Below are 24861 nucleotides of genomic sequence, written 5' to 3' on the forward strand. Positions count from 1 at the left end.
TCTGTTACATCTAGCATGTTACATCTGTTACATCTAGCATGTCACATGTTACATCTAGCATGTTACATCTGTTACATCTAGCATGTCACATCTGTTACATCTAGCATGTTACATCTGTTACATCTAGCATGTTACATCTGTTACATCTAGCATGTTACATCTGTTACATTTATGCTTCATCTATGTTACATTTATGTTACATCTTTGTTACATTTACGTTACATTTAGCTTACATCTATGTTACACCTAAGTTGCATCCATTGACTTGACGTGACTTGACCCAAAATTGGGCTTGTAATTTCACAGTGGTAGGAAATGAGTGAAATGCTTGAATCTGATTGGCTATTCCCGAGTGATTTGTTGCCCGTTACCTCGGTGGTCAGCACTGCTGTCTCACAGCAAGCAGGTCCGGGGATCAAACCCGACAGGGGCCACCAGGGCTTTCTTCGTGGGGTTTGTATGTTCTCACCGCGGGTCTCCTCCCACACCAGAACACATGTATGTCAGGGACGGACTCCTGCCACTGCTGCTGACTAATGCCCTATTCTCATGGGCACCTCCAGGAATGTGTAATAATTGTGGAGGTCGTCTGTGATCTTAATCCCGTGCGAATCAACGCCTCAATAATTTGCCATCATTTTACGTTTTTTTTTGTTTTGCAAGTTTTTTTCCTGCCTCTTTCCTGGGTTGTGGAGGCTGCAGTGGACATCATAAATGAAAGATTTGACAGTATTTTGGGCGCAAATTCGGGAGCCTCACCTCGCTGCACAGCATGGAGACCCACCAGAAGACAAATCTCTGTAACGACAGCAAGGCTGGGATGGGGTCCCGGACCCTCTGACTGACACATTGGGGGTGGGGGTGGGGTTTGTTCTTTAAAGACTTCTGTTCACTTGTCCCATAACACACCGCTGTAAAGCTGAGTCCAGCGGTTGTCCATGTCCAGCATCCGCTGAACGAAGCTGGTGAGGAAAATGACGTCATAACTGACATATCCATCCACCCATCCATCATCCAAGCCGCTTATCCCAGTCGGGGTGGCGGGGACGCTGGAGCCTATCCCAGCAGCCACTGGGCGGCAGGGGGGGGAGACACCCTGGACATGCCGCCAGTCCATCACAGGGCCCGTTTCAGCAGTTCAGATATATTCTGTATTTCCACATTCTATGTCTCCCAGATCTTAAATCTCCCCACTAGATTTGGGGGTCTGGGTTGGTGCTCAGTATTATTTATGATGACAGTCAGCCCACAGTAAATACGTTGTGTTGCTCCAGAGATAATTACCCTTCATGATAAGAAACACTGCAATATCTGAGACGACCAACGGTCCGAGACTATGCAAAAATGTGACGTGAACGTATGGTGTATTGATACTGCCCAAAACATATTTCCATAATTTTCCCAAATTTTCCGCAATTTTCGAGCTTTAGGATTCAATGTTCCAAACTCTTTCTCTATACACCCGCAGACGCTGCAGCTGTGCACAGGAACCCCGGCACGTGTTGTTTTCCCAGACCTTTCCATCACAACTGACATGTGTGACGGAAACATCTATGAAAATAAAACCCGGGTCGTAAAAACGCAGAATTGTCCTTCAGCTTTGATAGCTACGTTTCAGGTAGTTGTCTGAAACTGTAGCGCTGTGTGTGTGCGCATGCGCGCTCAGCCTGTTTATCTGGCCTACCCTCCGCTGCTGCGACGCAGCGTAAGACGCGCGCAGAGACCGACGTCTGATTTGGACGCAATGTGCTGGACTCCATCCGCTGGTCTGCGGCTTCGGTTACGAGGCTTTTCTGAACGCGCTCACGCACCCTCCCCCATGTGAGGACAGGCTGCAAGGAAGGAGGCAAGGAAAGGAACGGAGGAGACAGGGACCTTTGTTGTTGCAGCATCACAGATGACACGTCAGTTGGGTGGATGTATGGATGAGGAAAATACCAGGATCCCTGCATGGTGTCTTGTCTAACACCCCCCACCACCTCCGCTGTAACCTGCAGGCCTATCTAGAAAGCGGTTGTGTCCGTTTCAGAGGCTCCCCCATCGTCTACAGTTGTTTGTGGGGGGTAACGAAGACGCACGCATGAGGGCGTTTTATGTCGTTGTTTTCCACTCTTTCTGCTTCAGAGATCCACTGGCGTCGTTTTCCTCTCGTTGTTTTGGGAGAATTGTTTACATCTGGTCCTGGTTGAGGCACATGTGCAGCCCATTTCTGTTTTATAGTCACATTCCTATCGCATCTCCTGCTGCACTCGGGACATTTGTGCCAAACCCCTCCTCACATTTAACTGTAAAGCTTTCTGCCAGCGCTTCGTTCTCATCGAGATGGTTGGCGTCGACGCGTCGTTACCGTCACTCGGTTCGTTTAAGTCCACAGACCTTCGATTCTGTCAGAAACACACAGTCAGCATCACACACCCTGCTGGGTGACGTCTCTTTCAACACTATAGACGCTTCACTCAGACGCCATCAGGACCCAACTGGGTTGGCACGACACTCCTGGTTTCCCAAATCCTCCTGCTGTTACTCATCTGTACTCCTACAGCTGGAGGCGTTGTTGGGTCCATGGTGTCATGTCCACGTTATTTTATTCTCTAGAGTCATTCCAGCTAAAAATGTTCACTGTAAAGTCTCTGAGTTGTGTAAACATGTGGTTTAACATTACTGGAGGGTCGGCGTCCCACGATGCAGCCTCCACAAAGGTCCTCAGATGAGCCTGTGAGGGACTCATCTGGCTTTCCCCCCTCTTGCACCACGACTGCTTATGAGGCAGGCCTGGAGACTGAAGTATCGCAGCTCTGTTCATCTGCTCAAGTACCTGGAATCAAGAGCGTTTCAAAGTCCAGCCTCATAGAAGGTCATAGAACCTCATAGAAGGTCCGCCGTGCATTCACATGAGCCGTTCAGCTCAAAATCTGAACCGCGGTCGTCCTCGAACATGAAGTTTGACGCAAATGTCCTGTTCAAACATGGACGAGGTGACCAGACGAGCTTGTGTTGACTCACCCGATTGTTATCAGACAAGCAGCTCCTTGCTGAAAGTAGATGCAGCCAAGAAAGAGTTTGGACAGCGACATGAACAAACTATTGCGAAACGTAGCTGAACAGAAGGCCTGTTTTCCTCCGATGAGCATTAACAGTTTAATTCTTACCACACTGAAGCTGTTCTGGAGGGTGTCTTTCAGCTGTTTGCAAATGAAGTCACAGTCTGTTGATCTGTTTTGTAGGGTGGAAAAAACTGGCGAAGTTCATTAGTGCTCAGGAGCTTAAAAGTCTCCCATACGTCGGCCTGCGTAGCTGGAAACTGTTGGTTTCGGTGTTTCTGCAGCTTGCTAACGTCACTCCTGATTTCCTCTGGCTGACATGGTGGACAGGTCTGAAGCAAGTCTGGCAAAACAGCAGGTGACTAACGGTTAGTTCACAACAAATGTGATCCAGCTCAACCAAGAGGTGGCGCTATGACAAAATGTCACAATTCACATTGGTGATGTGGCGATGTGTCACACAGGACTCCCTACTTGTACGCCACCTTAACCATTTCCGGCCTTATCATCTTTACGACCAAGACGGTCATTATGACCTCGTGGGAAAAAAGATACAGACCTGCCGCTCCCTGAATGCTCCTAATATAGCATATCTACTATTACTTTTGGCTGCTCCCGTTAGGGGGCGCCACAGCGGATCATCCGTTTCCATCTCTTCCTGTCCTCTGCATCTTCCTCTGTCACACCAGCCACCTGCATGTCCTCCCTCACCACATCCATAAACCTCCTCTTTGGCCTTCCTCTTCTCCTCTTCCCTGGCAGCTCCATATTCAGCATCCTTCTCCCAGTATACCCAGCATCTCTCCTCCACACATGTCCAAACCATCTCCATCTTGTCTCTCTTGCTTCGTCTCCAAACCGTCCAACCTGAGCTGTCCCTCTAATATACTCCTTCCTAATCCTGTCCTTCTTCATCACTCCCAATGAAAATCTTATCATCTTCATCTCTGCCACCTCCAGCTCCTCCTCCTGTCTTTTCATCAGTGCCACTGTCTCCAAACCATACAACATAGCTGGTCTCACAACCATCTTGTAAACCTTCCCTTTAACTCTTGCTGGTACCCTTCTGTCACACATCACTCCTGACACTCTTCTCCACCCACTCCACCCTGCCTGCACTCTCTTCTTCACCTCTCTTCTGCACTCCCGTTACTTTGGACAGTGGACCCCAAGTGTTTAAAATCATCCACCTTCACCACCTCTACTCCTTGCATCCTCACCATTCCACTGTCCTCCCTCTCATTCACGCATAGGTATTCCGTCTTGCTCCCACTGACTTTCATTCCTCTTCTCTCCAGTGCATACCTCCACCTCTCCAGGCTCTCCTCCACCTGCACCCTACTCTCACTACAGATCACAATGTCATCCCCAACCATCATAGTCCACAGAGACTCCTGCCTGATCTTGTCCGTCAACCTTGTCCATCACCATTCCAAACAAGAAAGGGCTCAGAGCCGATCCTTGATGTAATCCCACCTCCACCTTGAACCCATCTGTCATTCCAACCACACACCTCACCACCGTCACACTTCCCTCATACATATCCTGCACCACTCCTACATACTTCTCTGCAACTCCTGACTTCCTCATACAATACCACACCTCCTCTCTCGGCACCCTGTCGTATGCTTTCTCTAAATCCACAAAGACACAATGTACCTCCTTCTGTCCTCCTCTATACTTCTCCATCAACATTCTCAAAGCAAACATCACATCTGTGGTGCTCTTTCATGGCAGGAAACCATACTGCTGCTGCTGATCACCACCTCTCCTCCTCTTAACCTAGCTTCTATTACTCTTTCCCATATCTTCATGCTGTGGCTGATCACCACCTCTCCTCCTCTTAACCTAGCTTCTATTACTCTTTCCCATATCTTCATGCTGTGGCTGATCAACTTTATACCTCTGTAGCTGCTACAGTTCTGCACATCACCCTTGTTCTTGAAGATCGGTACCAGTATGCTTCTTCTCCACTCCTCAGACATCCTCTCACTTTCCAGGATTTTGTTAAACAATCTAGTTAAAAACCCACTGCCATCTCTCCTAAACACCTCCATGTCTCCACAGGTATGTCATCAGGACCAACTGCCTTTCCACTCTTCATCCTCTTCATAGCTGCCCTCACTTCCTCCTTGCTAATCCGCTGAACTTCCTGATTAACTGTCCCCACATCATCCAACCTTCTCTCTCCCTCTCATTTTCTTCATTCATCATCCCCTCAAAGTACTCCTTCCTCCTTCTCAACACACTCTCCTCGCTTGTCAGCACATTTCCACCTCTAGCCTTCATCACCCTAACCTGCTGCACATCCTTCCCAGCTTGGTCCCTCTTTCTAGCCAATATGTACAAGTCCCCTTCTCCTTCCTTAGTGTCCAACCTGTCATACAACTCACCATACACCTTTTCCTTTGCCTTTGCCACCTCTCTCTTCGCTTTACGCTGCATCTCCTTGTACTCCTGTCTACTTTCTTCATCTCTCTGACTATCCCACTTCTTCTTTGCTCCTAAAATTGCATATAACTGCATTTAAAATGAGTTTTAGATCAATTGCACAAAAAAATGTTATAAGATCTACCTAAAGCGACCATGCGAGGTCAACATGACCGTCTCGTAATTTGCGCGTCATCATGCGCGTCATGCCAGTATTCATGACGCGCGTTGGTGGCGTCATTTCCTTCGTGAAGTTCATTGCTCTGTCCTAGAAACACACTAGCGCCCTCCAGTGGAGAGAAATAATCTAAACTTGATTTCTGATTATCGCCAACACGTCTGGTTACAGACGCACCATGACTACCACCGAGGCGCTGCAGTGTTTACAGACGTTGGACAGCGGCCATTTTAAATTGTTTAAAATGTTGTTAAAATATTAATTTTGGTGTCAGTTAGTTTCATAACAGACATACTCACATATGTAATGCATTAATATGTCAACTTGGTATTTATCTTGACACAATATAGAGTTTAAAAACCATGGTGGTCAAAATGACCGCCCGTGGTCGTTCTAGTAGTTTTTTTTAAGTCCCAGTCGTTGTTAGGGACTGTTTCAATATATATTTTCAGTTCTTTTTTTACATTTCACGTTTTATAGGCCTTGTTTCCGTTTTGTTTTTCAGGTAATATTTTCACCTTATCAGTTTTGCTATTCAAGTGCGACCATGTCTCTCTGAACTTTAATTTGTTTAAAAATAGTATTATATTTGTTAAAATGTTAATTCTGGTGTCAGTTAGTTTCATAACAGACACACTAATATATGTAATGCATTAATATCTCAGCTGGGTGTTTATCTTGACAGAATACAGAGTTTAAGTTTGACCGCCCATGGTCGTTTTAGGTAGGAGCCCTAACCCTGATGCTAACCCTGATGCTAACCCTGATACTAACCCTGATGCTAACCCTGATGCTAACCCTGATGCTAACCCTAACCTTGGGTGAACTGGTGTACAAATACGGTGTCCTGTGTCACACTGCAGCTCCAATGGACCGTCAGAGAAGTTGGTATCCTGCAGGAAATGATCCACAAATGTGTTCCTCGAGCTTGCCACGTCAGATAAATCCAGTGGGACGTCCATAAAAACAATTCCTCCAGTTAAGGCCACTGCCTCACTGCATTACAGCCCCAAGCCAGAAGCCTCTCAGAGGTCTCATGGCGAGCCAAGTTATCTGCTCTGCTGTTATCTTCCATGGCTGAGTTCTTTCTTCCATCTCTGCCCTTCAATAGGATTTATGTGTCGGGCACTCATCACAGAACACACATATGTGAACCAAATGTTCCTGTCACACACACACACACACACACACACACACACACACATACACACATATATATAATACATAGAAAAAGTTAAAAATGTGTTTGACAGAAACAAACTCATTACATTTGAACAAAAGTCAGTTTATGTTATTTGGAAATCGTAAAACAGACACACAAGTAGAAGTAATGAGCAACAACATCAACATTGAAAGGGTAGCCATCCATCCATCCATTACCCAAACTGCTTATCCTTACTCAGGGTCGTGAGGAAGCTGGAGCCTATCCCAGCAGTCATTGGGCGGATGGCGGGGACACACCCTGGATGGAAACACATTTCTGGGCGCGATACTTGACTATAAAAGTGCTGGAAACCTCATATAAGATTCATGAGAACAAAAAAGGCAGGGAGCACTGGAGTTCTGGGAAAGGCACATTCTGGATCATGAAGCATTGTACATTCTGTACGGTTCCCTTGTATTTGAATCACGGTGTGGGGGTATGGACGAACACCTGCAAAAGCAACCTACAGTCATTATGTGTACTACCAATAAGAGCAGTAGGGATAGTAAACAATGCAGGATATAGGGAACACACTAACATCCACCCCGCCATCCATGAGCCAAGCTGCTGATCCTGCTGCCAGGGTGGCGGGAATGCTGGAGCCTATCCCAGCACGGTTTTCAAATCCACGGACTTTGAAGTTCATGAACCTGGCAGAATTGAAGACTACACGAATGTTGTACAAAGCAAGATGTAATCTACTTCCCGGACCCTTTGGTCGAACAGTTGACGTAGTCGCCCGTGGTGTGGGAGGCCCGGGTTCGCGTCCCCCTGCCTCCTGAATTCAAATATATATATATACACACATATACACATACACCGTGGCGAACGTAGAAGTAGTGACAAAGATAACTTTCAGTCACCTTTATTGAAGTCACGCAGAGACGGGAACTTGAAAGAAATGTGAAACAACACATGGGGGTCATCTACCTGAACAATAATGTTGATCAGGGTTTCAGTACCAAAGCTACACAACACAACAGAACTACAATTACACCACACCAAATAGTAATCACAAAAACACATGAAACACTTACAACATTTAATAACATCACTAACAATCTGAACGCAGTGCCTGATGGGTAAAACAGGAGGGCACAATTCTAACGGGGTCGCCTCTTCGCTACATTACCCCCTCCAGCGTGTCGCCTGTTCTCAGCCGACAACAAAGTCCCTATAGCGAAGGGGAAACCAGTGTTCCCCACTGCCCGTCCGGTTGGTAGGGCCTGTGGGTGTAGGAGGGACCGTCCCGGGTGGGCTAAACTGATCTACAGGTTCTTCAGCCAAGGGCGGTAAGGTGCCAAACGGTCCCGGTGCAGAACTACCACCCGCCCCCCGGACACACAGTTTCACCCGGTACACAACATCCCAAAGCTGCTCCAACACCTCACAGGGCCCCACCAACTGGCTGGCGAGCTTGGGGGAGACTCCTCTCTTCCGGGTTGGGTTGAAGACCCACACCTTCGCTCCCGGGGTGAAGGAGTGGCCCTGACAACGAGCGCCCTATGCCTGCTTTTGTTTCCCTGATGCTGCCGAGCAAAGTCATGTGCCTCGGCCAGACGTTGTTGGAGGTCCCACACGTACTCGAAACCGGGTATCTTGGGAAGGTCAGTACCCGGGGGCGTGCCAAAGGCTAAGTCCACAGGGGTCCGCAGTTCTCTCCCGAACATCAGCGCGGCCGGTGTACACCCAGTACTTTCTTGTACTGCCGACCGGTCCGCCCACAGGACCAGGGGTAGATGACAGTCCCAGTCTCGCTGGTGCCGTGAGGTGACAATAGCGAGTTGTGTGGTGAGCGTTCGATTGAACCTCTCCACCAGTCCGTCGCTCTGGGGGTGGAGGGGCGTTGTCCTGGTCTTCTTCACCCCCATGCGTTGACACACCTCAGCGAACACCTGTGCCTCGAAGTTCCGCCCCTGATCGCTGTGTATTTCCTCAGGCGCACCGAACCGACAGAACATCTCACACACCAGCCGCTCGGCTGTAGTGGCAACGTTCTGGTCTGGGACCGCATACGCCTCAGGCCATTTGGTAAAGTAGTCCATGGCCACAAGGACGTAGTTTCCGCTTCCGTGGTGGGAAATGGGCCAAGGAGGTCCACACCGACCCGCTCCATGGGGCCCCCCACCTGATATTGTTGTAGAGGGGCATGGGAGCGTCTGGTTGGTCCTTTCTTGGCAGTGCAGGCATCACAACAGTGCACAAAAAGTTCAGTGTCATGCCTGCATCCGGCCCAGTAGAACCGTTGGCGCAGTTTGTTCAGCGTCTTGGCCACCCCATAGTGACCTACCCCCACTGAGCCATGGGCCGCCCATAGCACCCGTTGGCGCCTATCCTCGGGCACCAGTAACTGCCACACACTTCTTCCCCGGCCCGGCGCTTGCCAGACCCGGTACAATAGTCCATCACGCCGGGCCAAGGTGGCCCACTGGGAAAAGTAGGCCTTGGTCTCCACCGACATGGCAGAGACAGCTTGCCAGTGGGGGCGTGCCTTGGCGTCGACCCACTGTCCCACCCTGGCCAGGGTGGGATCACTGTCTTGCGCTGCTTGCCACTCCTGCTTGTCCATTGCCATCGGCCACACCTCCTCTGGCTCAACCTGCTGCGTGGTGGACACTTGGAGGATTGCTCTGTCTCGCTCCTCTTGGCGCTCACAGTGTCTGCAGTCCTTGCAGGGACGACGGGAGAGGGCATCTGCATTGCTGTGCATGCGTCCAGCTCGGTGCTGGGTCTCGAAATCGTAGCTCTGCAGCTCCTCAATCCACCTAGCCACCTGGCCTTTGGGCTCCTTAAAGCTGAGCAGCCAGATCAGGGCCGCATGACCCGTCCGCAGGAGAAAGGCCTGGCCATGGAGATAGGGGCGAAAATGATTGAACGCCGCGACCACCGCCAGGAGCTCGCGTCGTGTAACGCAGTAATTGCGTTCGGGGCGGCTCAAGACACGACTGTAGTAGGCCACCAGCAACCTCCTGAGACAGGACGGCCCCCAGCCCCATATTGCTGGCGTCTGTGTCCACGATGAAGCGGCACTTAGGATCAGGAAGGGCCAGGATGGGTGCAGTGATCAAGGCGGTGCGGAGCCGGGCAAAGGCGGCTGCACAGTTGTCGTCCCAGTGGAACTCCCGTCCCTTCTCAGTGAGACGGTGTAGGGGACTGGCAATGGAGGCAAAGTTGCAGACAAAACGTCGGTAGTAGGAGACGAGCCCCGTGAAGCTGCGCACCTCGCTGACGTTTCGCGGAACTGACCATTTCTTGACCGCCTCCAGCTTAGTAGGATCAGGGGCCACGCCCTCTGCCCCCACCACATGGCCCAAAAACTTGGTCTCACGTCGAAGGAGGTTGCATTTCTTGGGGTGCAGGCGCAGGGCCGCCCCCCGAATGGATTGGAAGACCTGACGGAGGTTCTCTGGGGCCAGCTCGAAGTCAGCGGCATGAACCAGAAGGTCATCAAGGTAAACCACGCACCGGCTGATGCGCCATGGCTCCGGCTGATACGTCATGGCTCCGGCTGATGCGCCATGGCTCCCTCCGGCTGATGCGCCATGGCTCCGGCTGATGCGCCATGGCTCCGGCTGATGTGCCATGGCTCCGGCTGATACGTCATGGCTCCGGCTGATGCGCCATGGCTCCCTCCGGCTGATGCGCCATGGCTCCGGCTGATGCGCCATGGCTCCGGCTGATGCGCCATGGCTCCGGCTGATGCGTCATGGCTCCGGCTGCAAGCTGGACACGCGTGGTGGCGGTGCGGGACGCTACGGATTACACCTTTAAAGGCGCCCTGTATTTGGCTTGGGGAGGCAGTGGAGCGCATGGTGGTCTGTGTTGCCGGCCAGTCGATAAGAAATACAAATCTACACACACGCCCTCATGACGCCGGCACTCCTTCCCTGCTGCAGCCGGAAGTGGAAACAATACGCACGCCTGTCGGGAGTAAACACGCGTCATGGGCCGTGAGGAAAAAGGCTCTCTGGGGTTCGACGTGAATCATTAAATTGAAAATCACTTCTAATGTTTCTTACACCGATTTTATCAAAGTAGAACCACCGGGATTTCACTCCTACCTAAAATACTGCGAGGCCTCCTTGGTGGGAGTCATGGTGCGTCTGGACATCATCACACAGCAAGTTTAGACTGGTTCTCTCCACTGGAGGGCGCTAGTGTGTTTCTAGGACAGGGCAACGAACTTCATACAGGAAATGACGCCACCAACACACGTCATAAATAGTCAACATGACGCGCACCGTCACGCGCAAATGACGTGCGGTCATGTTGACCGCTCGTGGTCGTGTTAGGCGGAGCTTATCATAACTCTTGTTGTGCAGTTGGTGTAAACCTAACTTTCATACCAATATATGCAATCCAGAGGCATTCTGGGAGCGGCAGGTCTGCACCACCACCACCCCCCCCCCCACACACACACACAGTTATTAAACTCTGAAAATCCAAAACCGTCAAAATGGCCGCCTTGGTCGTTCTAGTGTTGCGTATTAACTTCATGTAGGCTAGCTAAACGAGCAGCTCTTGAACACACACACACACACACACACACACAGACACACACACAGACACACACACAGACACACACACAGACACATGCAAACAGACACAGACGTGCCATGTTCGCCTTATTGTTTGTCTTACTGTCCTTTTCTAATGGTTGACTCATCACCTGGTCATGGCTCGGAGAGACGGATGGTCCACACTGACGTCACTGTGTTGCAACGTCCGTGGTTTCTGTCTGAGGGCAAAGAGGGGTGGGTAGGTTAACCAACCCACCCCTCTTTGCCCCGGCGGTCACTTTTAATTTAGGGACAGCGTTTGCTGTTAATGCCGAACAACGACAATACAAATGAGATCCTCTCTTAATTAAATAAACTGACAATAATCTGACCTGGAAGTAAACCACCACCAACAGCACTGTTGTGTAACACTATACAATAGTGCTGTTGTCTAGCGTTACACAACAGTTGCGTGGAATCATGAGCATTGAAAGAAAACTGGGAATTGGGTGCAAGTTGAAATGTGACTGTGTAATTGAGATGACGTATCATTTCCTGTGTGTAGGTGTCTGATCAGTCAGAAGGAGGTGCAGACCTTCATTGAGCGCTGCATGACCGCCGTGGGCACCCAACCCCACCACGCCCGCAGCCTGGCCGAGGTCCTGGTGGAGGGGGACCGCAGGGGCCACTACAGCCACGGGCTGAACCGCATGGGTCAGTCCAGTCCATTTGTCCCCTTTCAACTCCCATACCTGTATTTGTATGTATGTAGCGGTTTAGCCAGAGGGCCGCGGGTTCAATCCCGGTCCAACTGTGTGGAGGTTGTTTTGGTTTCATCTCGTCAAATCCAAACATGGACACGTTTAGCGGCCATGGATGAGCAACTGTAATTGTGGCCCTGTGTTGGATAAAACAGGTTTTAAAGATGAATGTGTGTGTTCGAACATAGATAATATATATATATATATATATATATATATATATATATATATATATATATATATATATATATATATATATATACTGTAGACTGGCCACTACTGAAACATTACCGTTCCCACTTTGGAGAACCTGGAACAAAGTGTGTTTGCCTTCCGTAGCTGCAGTCTCTTCTGTCCCTACACGGCACCTGTAGCGCTGTTCACATTGCGGAATGAACAAACTGGCTCCCAACCGCCTCTGTGCATAACTGTAGTCCACTGACTTCCGGTTTCTACTGCAGCGGTCATAACAGTTTCCTGTTTGTTTCGCTATGCCCGCAAGATTCATTCATCCATCCATTATCTGAACCGCTTATCCTGCTCTCAGGGATGCTGGAGCCTATCCCAGCAGTCACTGGGCGGCAAGCGGGGAGACACCCTGGACAGGCCATCACACTCACACACACACACACACACACACACACACACACACACACACACACACACACACACACACACACACACACACACACACACACACACACACACACACACACACACACACGTCTTTGGACTGTGTGAGGAAACCGGAGCCCCCGGAGGAAACCCACACAGACACGGGGAGAACATGTAAACTTCACACAGAGGACGACCCGGGACGACCCACCAAGGTTGGACTACTCCGGGACTCGAACCCAGGACCTTCTTGCTGTGAGGCGACCTCGCTAACCACTGCGCCACCGTGTCGCCCACCTGCAAGATTTACCATGAATAAATGTCAACCACATGCACAAAACTGTCGACAAACTTTCACCTGTACCTGCCAGCAAACGGGTGAGAAGTCTCAAGTTGCACATATCAAGTTACGTCCACCGTTATGAGGATAAGGATCCTCATGGTTGACGTTTATCCATGGTAAATCTTGCGGGCATCACGACAATGGTCAATAGCACGCGCCAACAAACAGGAAACTGGTATGACCGCTGCCGTAGAAACCGGAAGTCAGTGGACTACAGTTATGCGCAGAGAGACGCGTGTCCCGTTTTAAATACATTACAAGGTGTCAGAATTCTGTCAAGAACAGAAAAATAAGTAACAATGGCATCCTCGCGATTTGAACACCCCAAGATCGACCGGCAGGCTCCTGATTTATATCAAGAATTTGAAAGATTCAGGAGTCATGTCACGTTTGTCTTTGATGGTCCTCTCTTTGAGCTAGCTAACGCTCTCTGAGCTAGCTAATGCTCTTTGAGCTAGCTAACGCTCTCTGAGCTAGCTAACGCTCTCTGAGCTAGCTAATGCTCTTTGAGCTAGCTAACGCTCTCTGAACTAGCTAACGCTCTCTGAACTAGCTAACGCTCTCTGAGCTAGCTAATGCTCTTTGAGCTAGCTAACGCTCTCTGAGCTAGCTAACGCTCTTTGAGCTAGCTAATGCTCTCTGAGCCAGCTAATGCTCTTTGAGCTAGCTAACGCTCTCTGAGCTAACGGCTAAACAGCGAGCCGGTTGGCTAGGCACGTGGATCGGCGAGCAAGGTAGAGAAATCTACAAAACGTTAAACTGGGCTGATGGTGAAAAAGAGGAGCCCTCTAAAGCTTTGGATAAGTTTGCCAGCTACATCAGACCGAGGAAACATAAGCCAATAGCCAGGCATCGTTTCAAACAAAGGAAACAAGGACCCAGTGACAGTTTTGATAAGTCTGTTAAGGATTTGAGACTCATACTCATGGATTGTGAGTATGCTGACCCAGATGACATGTTGACTGACGACACAATCGCGCGAGAAAAAAGGGTCCAAGAAAGACTGCTGGACAAAGGCGAGGACCTGACAATAGGTAAAGCTTTAGAAATCCCTCAGCAGTTTGAAATGTCACAGAAACAAATAAGCATCGTCAGAGAGGGTGATTCGCAAGTATCAGTAGTGTCTGCCAAAGCAAAGTACCCAGCACCTAATAAGAAAACATACAGTAAAGGACAGTCAAAACCCACACATCAGAGGCAGGCATCAGTCAACCAACCCAAAAGCTGCCCAAGTTGTGGAAAAGACCCCCAGCACAAGTGGAGCAAAGGAAAGTGCCCAGCTAAAAGAAAGGCTCAGTATATTCCTACTGTACAAAAAACAAATCACCGGGTGGCTGTGTGTGGCAGATGTGCGGTAACATGCAGTGAGTGTTGAGCCAAGTCAGGATTCACTAGATGAGGAAATTCTGCACATAAATCTGACACAGACTGACAGTCCTACAGATATCAAATGGAACGTAAGCTTTGAAATTCTGTCTCAGGAGGTGCAGTTCAGACTCGAAACAGGTTCCAAAAGCAATGCATGGACCTTAGACAGATACCAGTTCCTTATACACACAGGGGAGCTAAAATACTCTAGCTCAGTACTTCACTCTTATTCCAACCACAAGCTAAAGCCTGCTGCTGCAGCTGATCTACTGATCAAACACAAGAAGTGTGAGGTGAGCGCTGAGTTTGAAATTGTGGACGTTGCACAGGAAGATGTACTCAGTGGCGATACGGCTGAGGCTTTAGGCCCGGTTGTTCGTCTGGACTCACTAAAAAACCACGACTGACAAAAACGAAAACAAATCAAACCGCACCGTTGTCGCCATTCCAACACAGCGTGTACCAGCTGGGCTTGGTGAGTTCCCAGAACTAACACGCACCACCCAAAATACTACTGTTGAGCTCCACTCAAGCCTGGCCAACTGAACAGCTTACTACTAGGCAGGGCAGGGTTGCGAAACCTCCTAATAGACTGAAACCCTAAGTGTCTGAATCGCCTCTGTGCATAACTGTAGTCCACCCGGTGTCTACTGCAGCGGTCATGCCAGTTTCCTGTTTGTTGGCGTGTGCTGTTGACAATGGCATACTTTTCGCGATGCCTGCAAGATTTACCATGGCTAAATGTCAACCGCACGCACAGGATTGTGGACAAACTTTCACCTGCAGCTACCAGCAAACGGGTGAGAAGTTTCAAGTTGTACATATCAAGTTACGTCCACAGTTATGAGGATGAGGATCCTCATCCTAGTAGTACGTAGGTGCAGGTGGACGTTTGTCGACAATTCTGTTCGTGCCGCTGACATTTATCCATGGTAAATCTTGCAGGCATGGCGAAAAAATGTGCCATTGTCAACAGCACACGCCAACAAACAGGAAACTGGCATGACCGCTGCAGTAGAAACCGGAAGTCGGTGGACTACAGTTATGCACAGAGTCGATTTGACTTGAATCTGATGTTTGAGTTTACTCACCTTGAGAAACTAAAGTGCTGGTAAAACGCTCCTTCCAAGTTAGTGAGTACAGAATCACATTTAGATTTACACAGGTATGCTCTTTATTTACACAGGTAAAGTTCACCGCATGTCTATTTTTGCTTAAGAGGGGAGGTGTAACATATTGTGTTTGCCTTCCGTAGCTGCAGTCTGTCCCTACACAGCACCCGTAGCTCTGCTCTCCTCACGGAATAACTCCCAGCTGAGGCGTGTTCCCCCGTGTTACATACAGCCAGCCCCTTCGCAGTGCGGATGACCCAGACAGTCCACATCCTGTTGTTCTGGTTTATCTCAGATGGCCTCGAAGTCAGAGTTCTGCTCTGAAAAATGTTTTCTTCTCCCCGTCAGGAGAAATCAAACACAAGTCGTCTCTAATCAGGGTTGCACATCCATTTCTAGATGTACATTTGCTGTGTGAATATTTGCATCCGCATAATGTAAACTTTTGTCTAATCACTCTTGTATATAATGTATGCATCATGTAATAAATTGCATGTAAATAAAGTTTGGTTGGTTGGTTGATTTCTTCTTTGGTCATTGTGCAGACATGTACGTGAAAGACATCCAGATGGGGATCTGTGCCAAAGACGGAGAGCCGGTGGTGGAGAAGGAGACGGTTGCTACGGCGCTTGTGGACGGCAAGAACCTTCTGGGCCCCGTTGTGGGAAACTTCTGCATGGACCTGGCCATCAAGAAGGCCAAGGAGGCAGGCATCGGCTGGGTGGTGGCACGCGGTAGGTTCTGTTTCCTGAAGACAGAGGGGAAAAGAAATAGAAATATGTGAAGTTGCGATGGAGGGACAGACACGAGAGTTTTCACTGAAACAAAATATGGTCACCCTGTGTTGTAACAACACTGCTGTTAGGACTGCTGGCCCTGTGATGGACTGGTGGCCCGTCCAGGGCATCTCTCCACCTGCCGCCCAATGACTGCTGGGAGAGGCTCCAGCATCCCTGCGACCCTGAGCAGGATAAGCGGTCTGGATAATGGAATGGAATGAACCGAACTCCATCATTAACGTGTTTTGATTGATCCAAGAATCTAATAAGAGGCGTAACACTCGCTCCCTCCCAAAACCAATTCTTTTATTTCTCTATAAGCGTGGCGTTTTCGGCCATGATGAAATGCAAGGATGTGTCTGAATACCCATACTACGGCCGTGGTACGTACTATATAGTACCCAGTTTACGTATGCTACATTGAAATCTTTGCAGTATGGAAAATAGGCTATACTGAAAATGCCAGGATGTATACTATCCCTCCAGCAGTCCATTAGCTGAACCGCTTATCCTGCTCTCAGGGCCGCGGGGATGCTGGAGCCTATCCCAGCAGTCACTGGGCGGCAGGCGGGGGGACACCCTGGACAGGCCGCCAGGCCATCACAGGAGGATGTATACTATTTCACCCAAAAATCTAATATCCACCCCAGATAGCAACATTGCTGTGGCCTGGACCCTTCCCACACCTGACACTTTCATCCGGCCCACATACCGCAGGAATGATGGCACTTGGGCGGTCCGCTCCTGTTTACCAGATCTGGGCCAGAACCAAGTCGTAGCAATGCCGCATGTGCCACATATTTGCCAAAGGTGGCTCATATTTGTTTTGTGATATTTGGGCCATATTCACCATTTACCACATGGGCCACTTCAGGGTCACATCCATTTTGTCAGGGCCAGAAGAAGGTCATCAGTGCTGCATCACTGCCTGAAGTGGCCCACATCCGGATGCTATCTGGGACCAGACACTATTCTGGTGTTATAGAATTTTCCAACTCCTGCTTGGAGTGAGGCTAGGTTAGGTGAAATGAACCCTAACCCCATAACCCTAACACAACCATAACGTAACCATAACATAACCATAACGCACTCACGCCAAGGGGAGTCAAATCCTAAACACAGGTAGAAAATGGCAGCTTTGTGTGGTTACCATGGAGATATGTTACGTAAACCATGTCCACTTACTGTCACCTCCGCTTGTTGACTGGGGATAATATGATACTGTAACCTGCAAAAAGACTCACCGGCCGATCGCCAGGGGGTTGGCTCCTTTCAGTCGAGTGGTTAGCGACGTCGCCTCCTGGTGCAGTACAACCCCGGATGGCGGAAATGTGCTTGGTTACAGTAGGTTTACAATGCATAGCAATCCTCAACGAGATGGTGTACCGAAAAACAATGACCGACGTGGAGGCCCAGAACCCCCTCTGCTAGTTTACAACCGGGCAGATTCACAGCCGGAACTGGAACGAACTTCCGTTTTTTGGCTTCTGGTTTGGCAACAACCGCCAAGTTAGCGGTGAATGGAGAATATAACCCTAGAACGACCGGGATTTCACTTCTACCCTAAAACGACCGTGGGCGGTCAAAATGACCGCCGGTTTTTAAACTCCATATTCTGTGAAGATAAATTAATATCACAACAGCAATACATGTTGTGGAGTTAGAAAACAACGAGACAGGAGATGTGAGAGTAGACGTAGTCGAGGTAGTTTACTAGCTCCAACTTTGCATGTCATACATTCGACAACGACACTGAACTCTGTACCGGAAGCGGGAGTGCATTATCTCTTAGGTGAATGTCTCTAGTTATATAGATGTGGGTCACCACACAGGCCCCCCCAGAATTCACCTACACAAAACAATGCAAAACAGCAAAAGCGCAAGTCATGAACATAAAAATAGACTCTACAACAGAACAGTCAATGACATAGTGCAAAGTCACGGGGAAAACAAATGACGAGACGGGGGGCGGACCCTGCGGCCATAACGGCTGCGCTTCACAGGAGGGGAAACAGATGGGGCCGAAACCCGGGCCATAGGCGGGGCCGAAGCAGGAACAGAGGCAGGTGCTGGGGCCGACCTAGGAGGGCGTCCCCGCCGCGGGGGTAGGGCCAATTGCATTGGCTCCCCAATGTCCAAGTGAGCGGGCTTGAGACGGTCTATAGCGACCCGCTCCGGCCTGCCCCCCATGTCCACCACAAAGTTCTTATCCCCCGCCTCCAGGATGCGGAAGGGCCCGTCGTATGGGGGCTGCAGCGGGGACCGATGGCTGTCGTGCCTAATGAAGACGTACCTCGCCGATGGCAGATCCTTGGGGACGTAGGACCGGGGGAGGCAGTGTTGAGACATTGGAACGGGAGCGAAGGCACCGGCAGCGCTCCGGGACGCACTGAGGTGAGAGGCGGCCGACCAGGGAGCCATAGCATCCGGAAGAAACTCCCCCGGAACCCGCAGGGGCTGGCCATACACCAGCTCAGCGGAAGAGGTCTGGAGGTCTTCCTTCGTGGCCGAACGCAGGCCGAGCATGACCCACGGGAGCCGGTCCATCCAGTCGCAGCCAGTGAGGCTTGCCCGCAGAGCGGCTTTCATGTCCCGATGGAACCGCTCACAAAGTCCGTTGCTCTGCAGGTTGTACGCCATAGTGCGGTGGATCTTCATCCCCAGGTGCTCAGCGACCGCCGTCCAGAGCTCCGAGGTAAACTGGGAGCCCCGGTCGCTCGTGATGTCACCCGGCGTGCCGAAACGGGCCACCCAGCAGCCGATGAACGCCCATGCTACCTCTGCTGCCGTCGTGGAGGACAAGGGAATAGCCTCTGGCCACCTGGTGGCCCTGTCCACAATAGTGAGGAGGAACGTATAACCACGGGAGGGGGGCAGGGGACCCACCAGGTCAACATTGACGTGGTCAAACCACCTCTCTGGAACCACAAACGGCGCCAAAGGGGCCTTGGTATGGCGGTGCACCTTGGCGCGTTGGCACGCCACACACGAGCCGGCCCAGGCTCTAACATCCTTACGGAGCCCAGGCCAAACAAACTTGACGCTCACCAGCTTGGTCGAGGCCTTCACTCCCGGGTGGGAAAGGCCGTGGACGGTGTCGAAAACTCGGCGCCGCCAGGAAGTAGGCACCAGGGGGCGCGGTTGACCGGTAGAGATGTCACAGAGGAGGGTGGTGTTGGCCGCGTCGAACGTCACGTCCTCCAGCCGTAGCGCCGTAGGGGTCGACCGGTAGTCTTGAACGGTCGCGTCCTTGGCTTGGTCCGCTGCCATAGCGGCGTAGTCGAGTCCCAAGTGAACGGCGTTAACAACCGCCCGTGAAAGGCAGTCGGCGACGAAGTTATCCTTGCCCGACACGTGTTGTATGTCCGTGGTAAACTCGGAAACCGCCGCGAGATGGCGCTGCTGACGCCCAGACCACGGTTCTGAGGTTTTGGCCATACAGAACGTCAGCGGTTTGTGGTCCACGAAAGCGGTGAACTGTCGGCCCTCCAATAGGAACCTAAAGTGTCTGGTTGCGAGGAAGAGACCCAGTAGTTCCCTATCAAAGGTGCTGTATTTGCGCTCGCTCTCACGGAGTTGTTTACTGAAGAACGCCAACGGCTGCCAGCCCCCACCCCCACCCACTGCTCACACACGGCCCCCACGGCGTAGTCGGAGGCATCCGTTGTAAGGGCTATGGGGGCGGCAGGCGACGGGTGAGCTAGCAGCGCAGCGTTGGCCAGCGCGGTCTTGGCGGCCACAAAAGCCTCGTCCATCCCCGAAGACCAGTCCAGCTCGTCCTTAGACTTCTTACCCCGCAGGGCCTCATACAGGGGACGCATGATGTGGGCGGCACGGGACAGGAAACGGTTATAAAAGTTCACCATGCCCAGGAATTCCTGCAGCGACTGTACAGTGCGGGGGCGGGGGAACATGGTGACAGCCTCAACCCTGGCAGGGAGGGGAACGGCCCCCTGTGGAGTGATGTGGTGCCCGAGGAAGGTGATGGACGACTCCCCGAACTGACACTTAGCTGGGTTGATGATGAGGCCGTGTTCGCTGAGCCTGTCAAACAGCTGTCTGAGGTGCGTCATGTGTTCCTCCGCCGACGCGCTGGCCACGAGGATGTCGTCTAAGTACACAAACAAAAATGGCATGTCACGGAGCACAGAATCCATAAGGCGCTGAAACGTCTGCGCCATCCCTTTAAGGCCGAAAGGCATACGTAAAAACTCAAAGAGCCCAAAGGGTGTGATGACAGCCGTTTTTGGGACATCCAGTGGGTGGACCGGCACTTGGTGATACCCCCACACTAAGTCGATTTTGGAATAGATGGCAGCGCCCGCCAGGTGGGTAGAGAAATCTTGTATGTGCGGTATGGGGTACCGGTCGGGGGTCGTGGCATTGTTTAGGCGACGCTAGTCCCCGCACGGGCGCCAACCCCCGTCGGCCTTAGTAACCATGTGAAGAGGGGAAGCCCACGGGCTGTCAGAACGGCGGACAATGCCGAGGCGCTCCATAGTCGAAAACTCCTCCCTGGCTATTGCGAGCTTGGCCGAGTCGAGGCGTCGGGCCCGGGCGTAAACCGGGGGGCCCACTGTGGTGATATGATGTTCCACGCCGTGCTTGGCCACCGCCGAGGAGAAGGTGGATGTGGTGAGCTCGGGGAAATTTGCGAGCAGGCGTTGGTATGGATCCCCTGTGGGGAAGTGTGTTAGCGAGGCACAGCGCTCCAGCGCCCCCAAGCGTGCAGGGGTATGACGCAAAAGAGACGGCATCAATCACGCGACAGTTTTTAACATCCACCAGCAGGTTGAAAGCACAGAGGAAATCCGCACCTAGGAGCGGGGTGGATACAGCAGCCATCACAAAGTCCCAGCCGAAACGTCGGCCGCCAAAACACACGTCCACATGTCTGATACCGTACGTCCGAGTGGACGTGCCGTTGGCGGCGTCCATCTGGGGGCCGTGACTGTCGGTCATCGTGTCCACAGCTTGTGCTGGTAGTATGCTGCGTTGAGCGCCAGAGTCAACCAGCAGCCGCCGGCCCGACAAGGAGTCTCTGATGAACAACAGCTTGCAGTCACGGCCGGCGCCCATAGCCGTTAACGAGCGCCGGCCTTGGCGTTTCCCTGAACCCTGTAACTGCAGGGTTTGCGACACCGTTTTGCTTTTGCCCCAAACCTGGCATGGTAATAACAGAGCCCGTCGTCCGGTTGGCGGCGGGCTGTCACCGCAGCCGCGGTGTCCATATAGTCGTACACAGGTGGTGGTGGGGCGGTCTGGTGGGGTAGCAGGGCGTGCACAAACTGTTGCCGGTTGGCCAGGAAAACCCTGTCTGCTTCAGCAGCCAGAGAACGGTAGTCCTTGGAGGCGGCGAGAGGAGAACTGGCCAGTGCTGTGCGTACAGGTGCGGGGAGCTGCCTCAGAAAAATGTGTGTGAAAAGAAAGGCCGGATCAGCCGATCCCAGCACAGACAGCATTTGTTCCATTAACTCAGACGGTTTGCCGTCGCCGAGGCCATTCGGGGACAGTAAACGGTCTGCCTTCTCCAGCTCCGACAGTTCAAATAGTTTCAGGAGGAATGTCTTTATAGCATCGTACTTGCCAGCAGCTGGCGGAGCTTCCAACAGCGTCATTGCTCGCGCCGTTGTCGATGCGTCTAACGCCGCCACTACGTGGAAGTACTGCGTTGCATCCTGCGTTATCCCTCTCAGCTGGAACTGGGCTTCCACATGTTGAAACCACGGCCGTGGATTATGCTGCCAAAAGTCGGGTAGCTTCACAGTAGCGGCGTAAATGCTAGCGTTAGCAATAGCCATGTTGTTAGCACCGGCGTCGTCGTTGTCAGACATACTCGTATTAGTTGTTCGATCACGTCGGGGTCACCAATGTGGAGTTAGAAAACAACGAGACAGGAGACGTGACAGTAGTCGAGGTAGTTTACTAGCTCCAACTTAGCATGTCATACGTTCGACAACGACACTGAACTCTGTACCGGAAGCGGAAGTGCATTATCTCTTAGGTGAATATCTCTAGTTATATAGATGTGGGTCACCACAATGTTGGTATTTTGTCCTTGCAGGTTCCAACCATTATGGTATTGCCGGATACTACGCAATGCAGGCCCTGAAAGAAAACATGATAGTAAGTACATCTCTGATCTGGAATTTGTTTCTCATTAGTGTCGTCTCCAGGTCTTTTGTCTCCCTCAAGTGGCGACTCTGTGTATTACCGATGAATTCCATTATTTATACAGCGTGTGATCTCCCCGTCTCCTTTTTAGCGTGATGGACAATGTGTCCATCACCTATTGACAGCACAACATTTTCAGTTTTATTTATTTATTATATATATATATATATATATATATATATATATATATATATATATATATATATATATATATATTTATTGCCGATAGCTCTCTCCTTCATCTGACCTTTGCTTAACGCTGACGCAAGACGATGTCATTGCACTTTGAAACACAACACCACCAGCAGAGTTAAGGGAAACATGTACTTATAACCGGGGTTACTGTTTGTATGCAACGGACCACAGACGTGAGGAGTCTGTACAGGGCTGACTGAAACGTCTCCGTTTTCACACAGTCTAGCCCAGTGTTTCTCAACCGGGGGTCCGCGGACCCCTAGTGGTCCGTGGTGTAATTGCAAGGGGTCCGTGAAAATAAAATATCTTTACAAAAAAGATCGTATGACATTTGTAGAAATAGGATTATTTTACTCAAATGTGACCGAGACCTTTATCTACCTAAACTATAAAGGGTAACAGGACTTTTTTCTCTAATTACATCTGTTTCACAAGTGTAATTTATTGTATTTTAATAAGAGATCTCGCTCCCGTTTGCATTGTTAAAAGTTACTGCATAAAAATTCTGTTGTTACACATATCTGAAAGTTACTGAATACATATTCTGTTTTGTTACATATATCTGAAAGTTACTGAATACATATTCCGGTTTTTTACATATATCTGAAAGTTACTGAATACATATTCTGTTTTGTTACATATATCTGAAAGTTACTGAATACATATTCTGTTTAGTTACATATATCTGAAAGTTACTGAATACATATTCTGTGTTGTTACATATATCTGAAAGTTACTGAATACATATTCTGTTTTGTTACATATATCTGAAAGTTACTGAATACATATTCTGTGTTGTTACATATATCTGAAAGTTACTGAATACATATTCTGTTTAGTTACATATATCTGAAAGTTACTGAATACATATTCTGTGTTGTTACATATATCTGAAAGTTACTGAATACATATTCTGTGTTGTTACATCTATCTGAAAGTTACTGAATACATATTCTGTGTTGTTACATATACGTGAAAGTTACTGAATACATATTCTGTTTTGTTACATATATCTGAAAGTTACTGAATACATATTCTGTTTTGTTACATATATCTGAAAGTTACTGAATACATATTCTGTTTTGTTACATATATCTGAAAGTTACTGAATACATATTCTGTTTTGTTACATATATCTGAAAGTTACTGAATACATATTCTGTTTTGTTACATATATCTGAAAGTTACTGAATACATATTCTGTTTTGTTACATATATCTGAAAGTTACTGAATACATATTCTGTGTTGTTACATATATCTGAAAGTTACTGCATAAGAATTCTGTTTTGTTACATATATCTAAGGTACAACTGAAAGCTCTTATTTTTGCCCCAAAGAGTGAATAAATGCTATAATGCAGGTGGAGGGGTCCTCAGGGTAGATCAAAAATACGCAGGGGGTCCAGGACCCCAAAAAGGTGGAGAACCACTGGTCTAGTCACATTCACATCAAACAGCGATGGAGACAGGCCTAATGAGTTTCCCCATCCTTGCTGTCACAGGGCATGTCTTTCACCAACACATCCCCACTTGTGGTCCCCACGCGAGCCAAAGAGGTGAGACACCTTCTTTATTCCAGTTAGAAACTCTTGTTTTATTTCAAATATTCCCTTTTGACTCACTTTTGTCTTAACACTTTAAAGACACAATCCTCTATCCAAATGTCAACTAAAGGGTCGCCCCACCACCAAAACACAAACCACAGCTCAGGAAGCTGCTGTCACTCCCAGACTGACTGACAGGCGTCTTAATACAAGGACCGACAGTAAACAACAACTAACTCTGCTACTAGTACTTCCAGCTGCTGCCGTTAGGGGGCGCCACAGCGGATCATCCGTTTCCATCTCTTCCTGTCCTCTGCATCTTCCTCTGTCACACCAGCCACCTGCATGTCCTCCCTCACCACATCCATAAACCTCCTCTTTGGCCTTCCTCTTCTCCTCTTCCCTGGCAGCTCCATATTCAGCATCCTTCTCCCAGTATACCCAGCATCTCTCCTCCACACATGTCCACACCATCTCCATCTTGTCTCTCTTGCTTTGTCTCCAAACCGTCCAACCTGAGCTGTCCCTCTAATATACTCGTTCCTAATCCTGTCCTTCTTCATCACTCCCAGTGAAAATCTTATCATCTTCATCTCTGCCACCTCCACCTCCACCTCC

The 24861-nt window shown here is 49.9% G+C and overlaps 1 protein-coding gene across 1 annotated transcript in view; it reads left to right on the forward strand.

Annotated features, from left to right (window-relative positions):
• LOC130113939 ((2R)-3-sulfolactate dehydrogenase (NADP(+))-like) overlaps positions 1-24861 on the forward strand; it is a 28624-nt gene that overhangs the window by 3439 nt on the left and 324 nt on the right. The window contains exons 2-5 of the mRNA XM_056281647.1: positions 11918-12066; positions 16097-16285; positions 22395-22456; positions 24202-24255. Of these exons, the coding sequence (XP_056137622.1) occupies positions 11918-12066; positions 16097-16285; positions 22395-22456; positions 24202-24255 (454 nt within the window). The remainder of the gene's footprint in view (positions 1-11917; positions 12067-16096; positions 16286-22394; positions 22457-24201; positions 24256-24861) is intronic.

The sequence above is a fragment of the Lampris incognitus genome, chromosome 6 (assembly GCF_029633865.1).
Source record: "Lampris incognitus isolate fLamInc1 chromosome 6, fLamInc1.hap2, whole genome shotgun sequence".
In the NCBI taxonomy this organism is placed as follows: domain Eukaryota; kingdom Metazoa; phylum Chordata; class Actinopteri; order Lampriformes; family Lampridae; genus Lampris; species Lampris incognitus.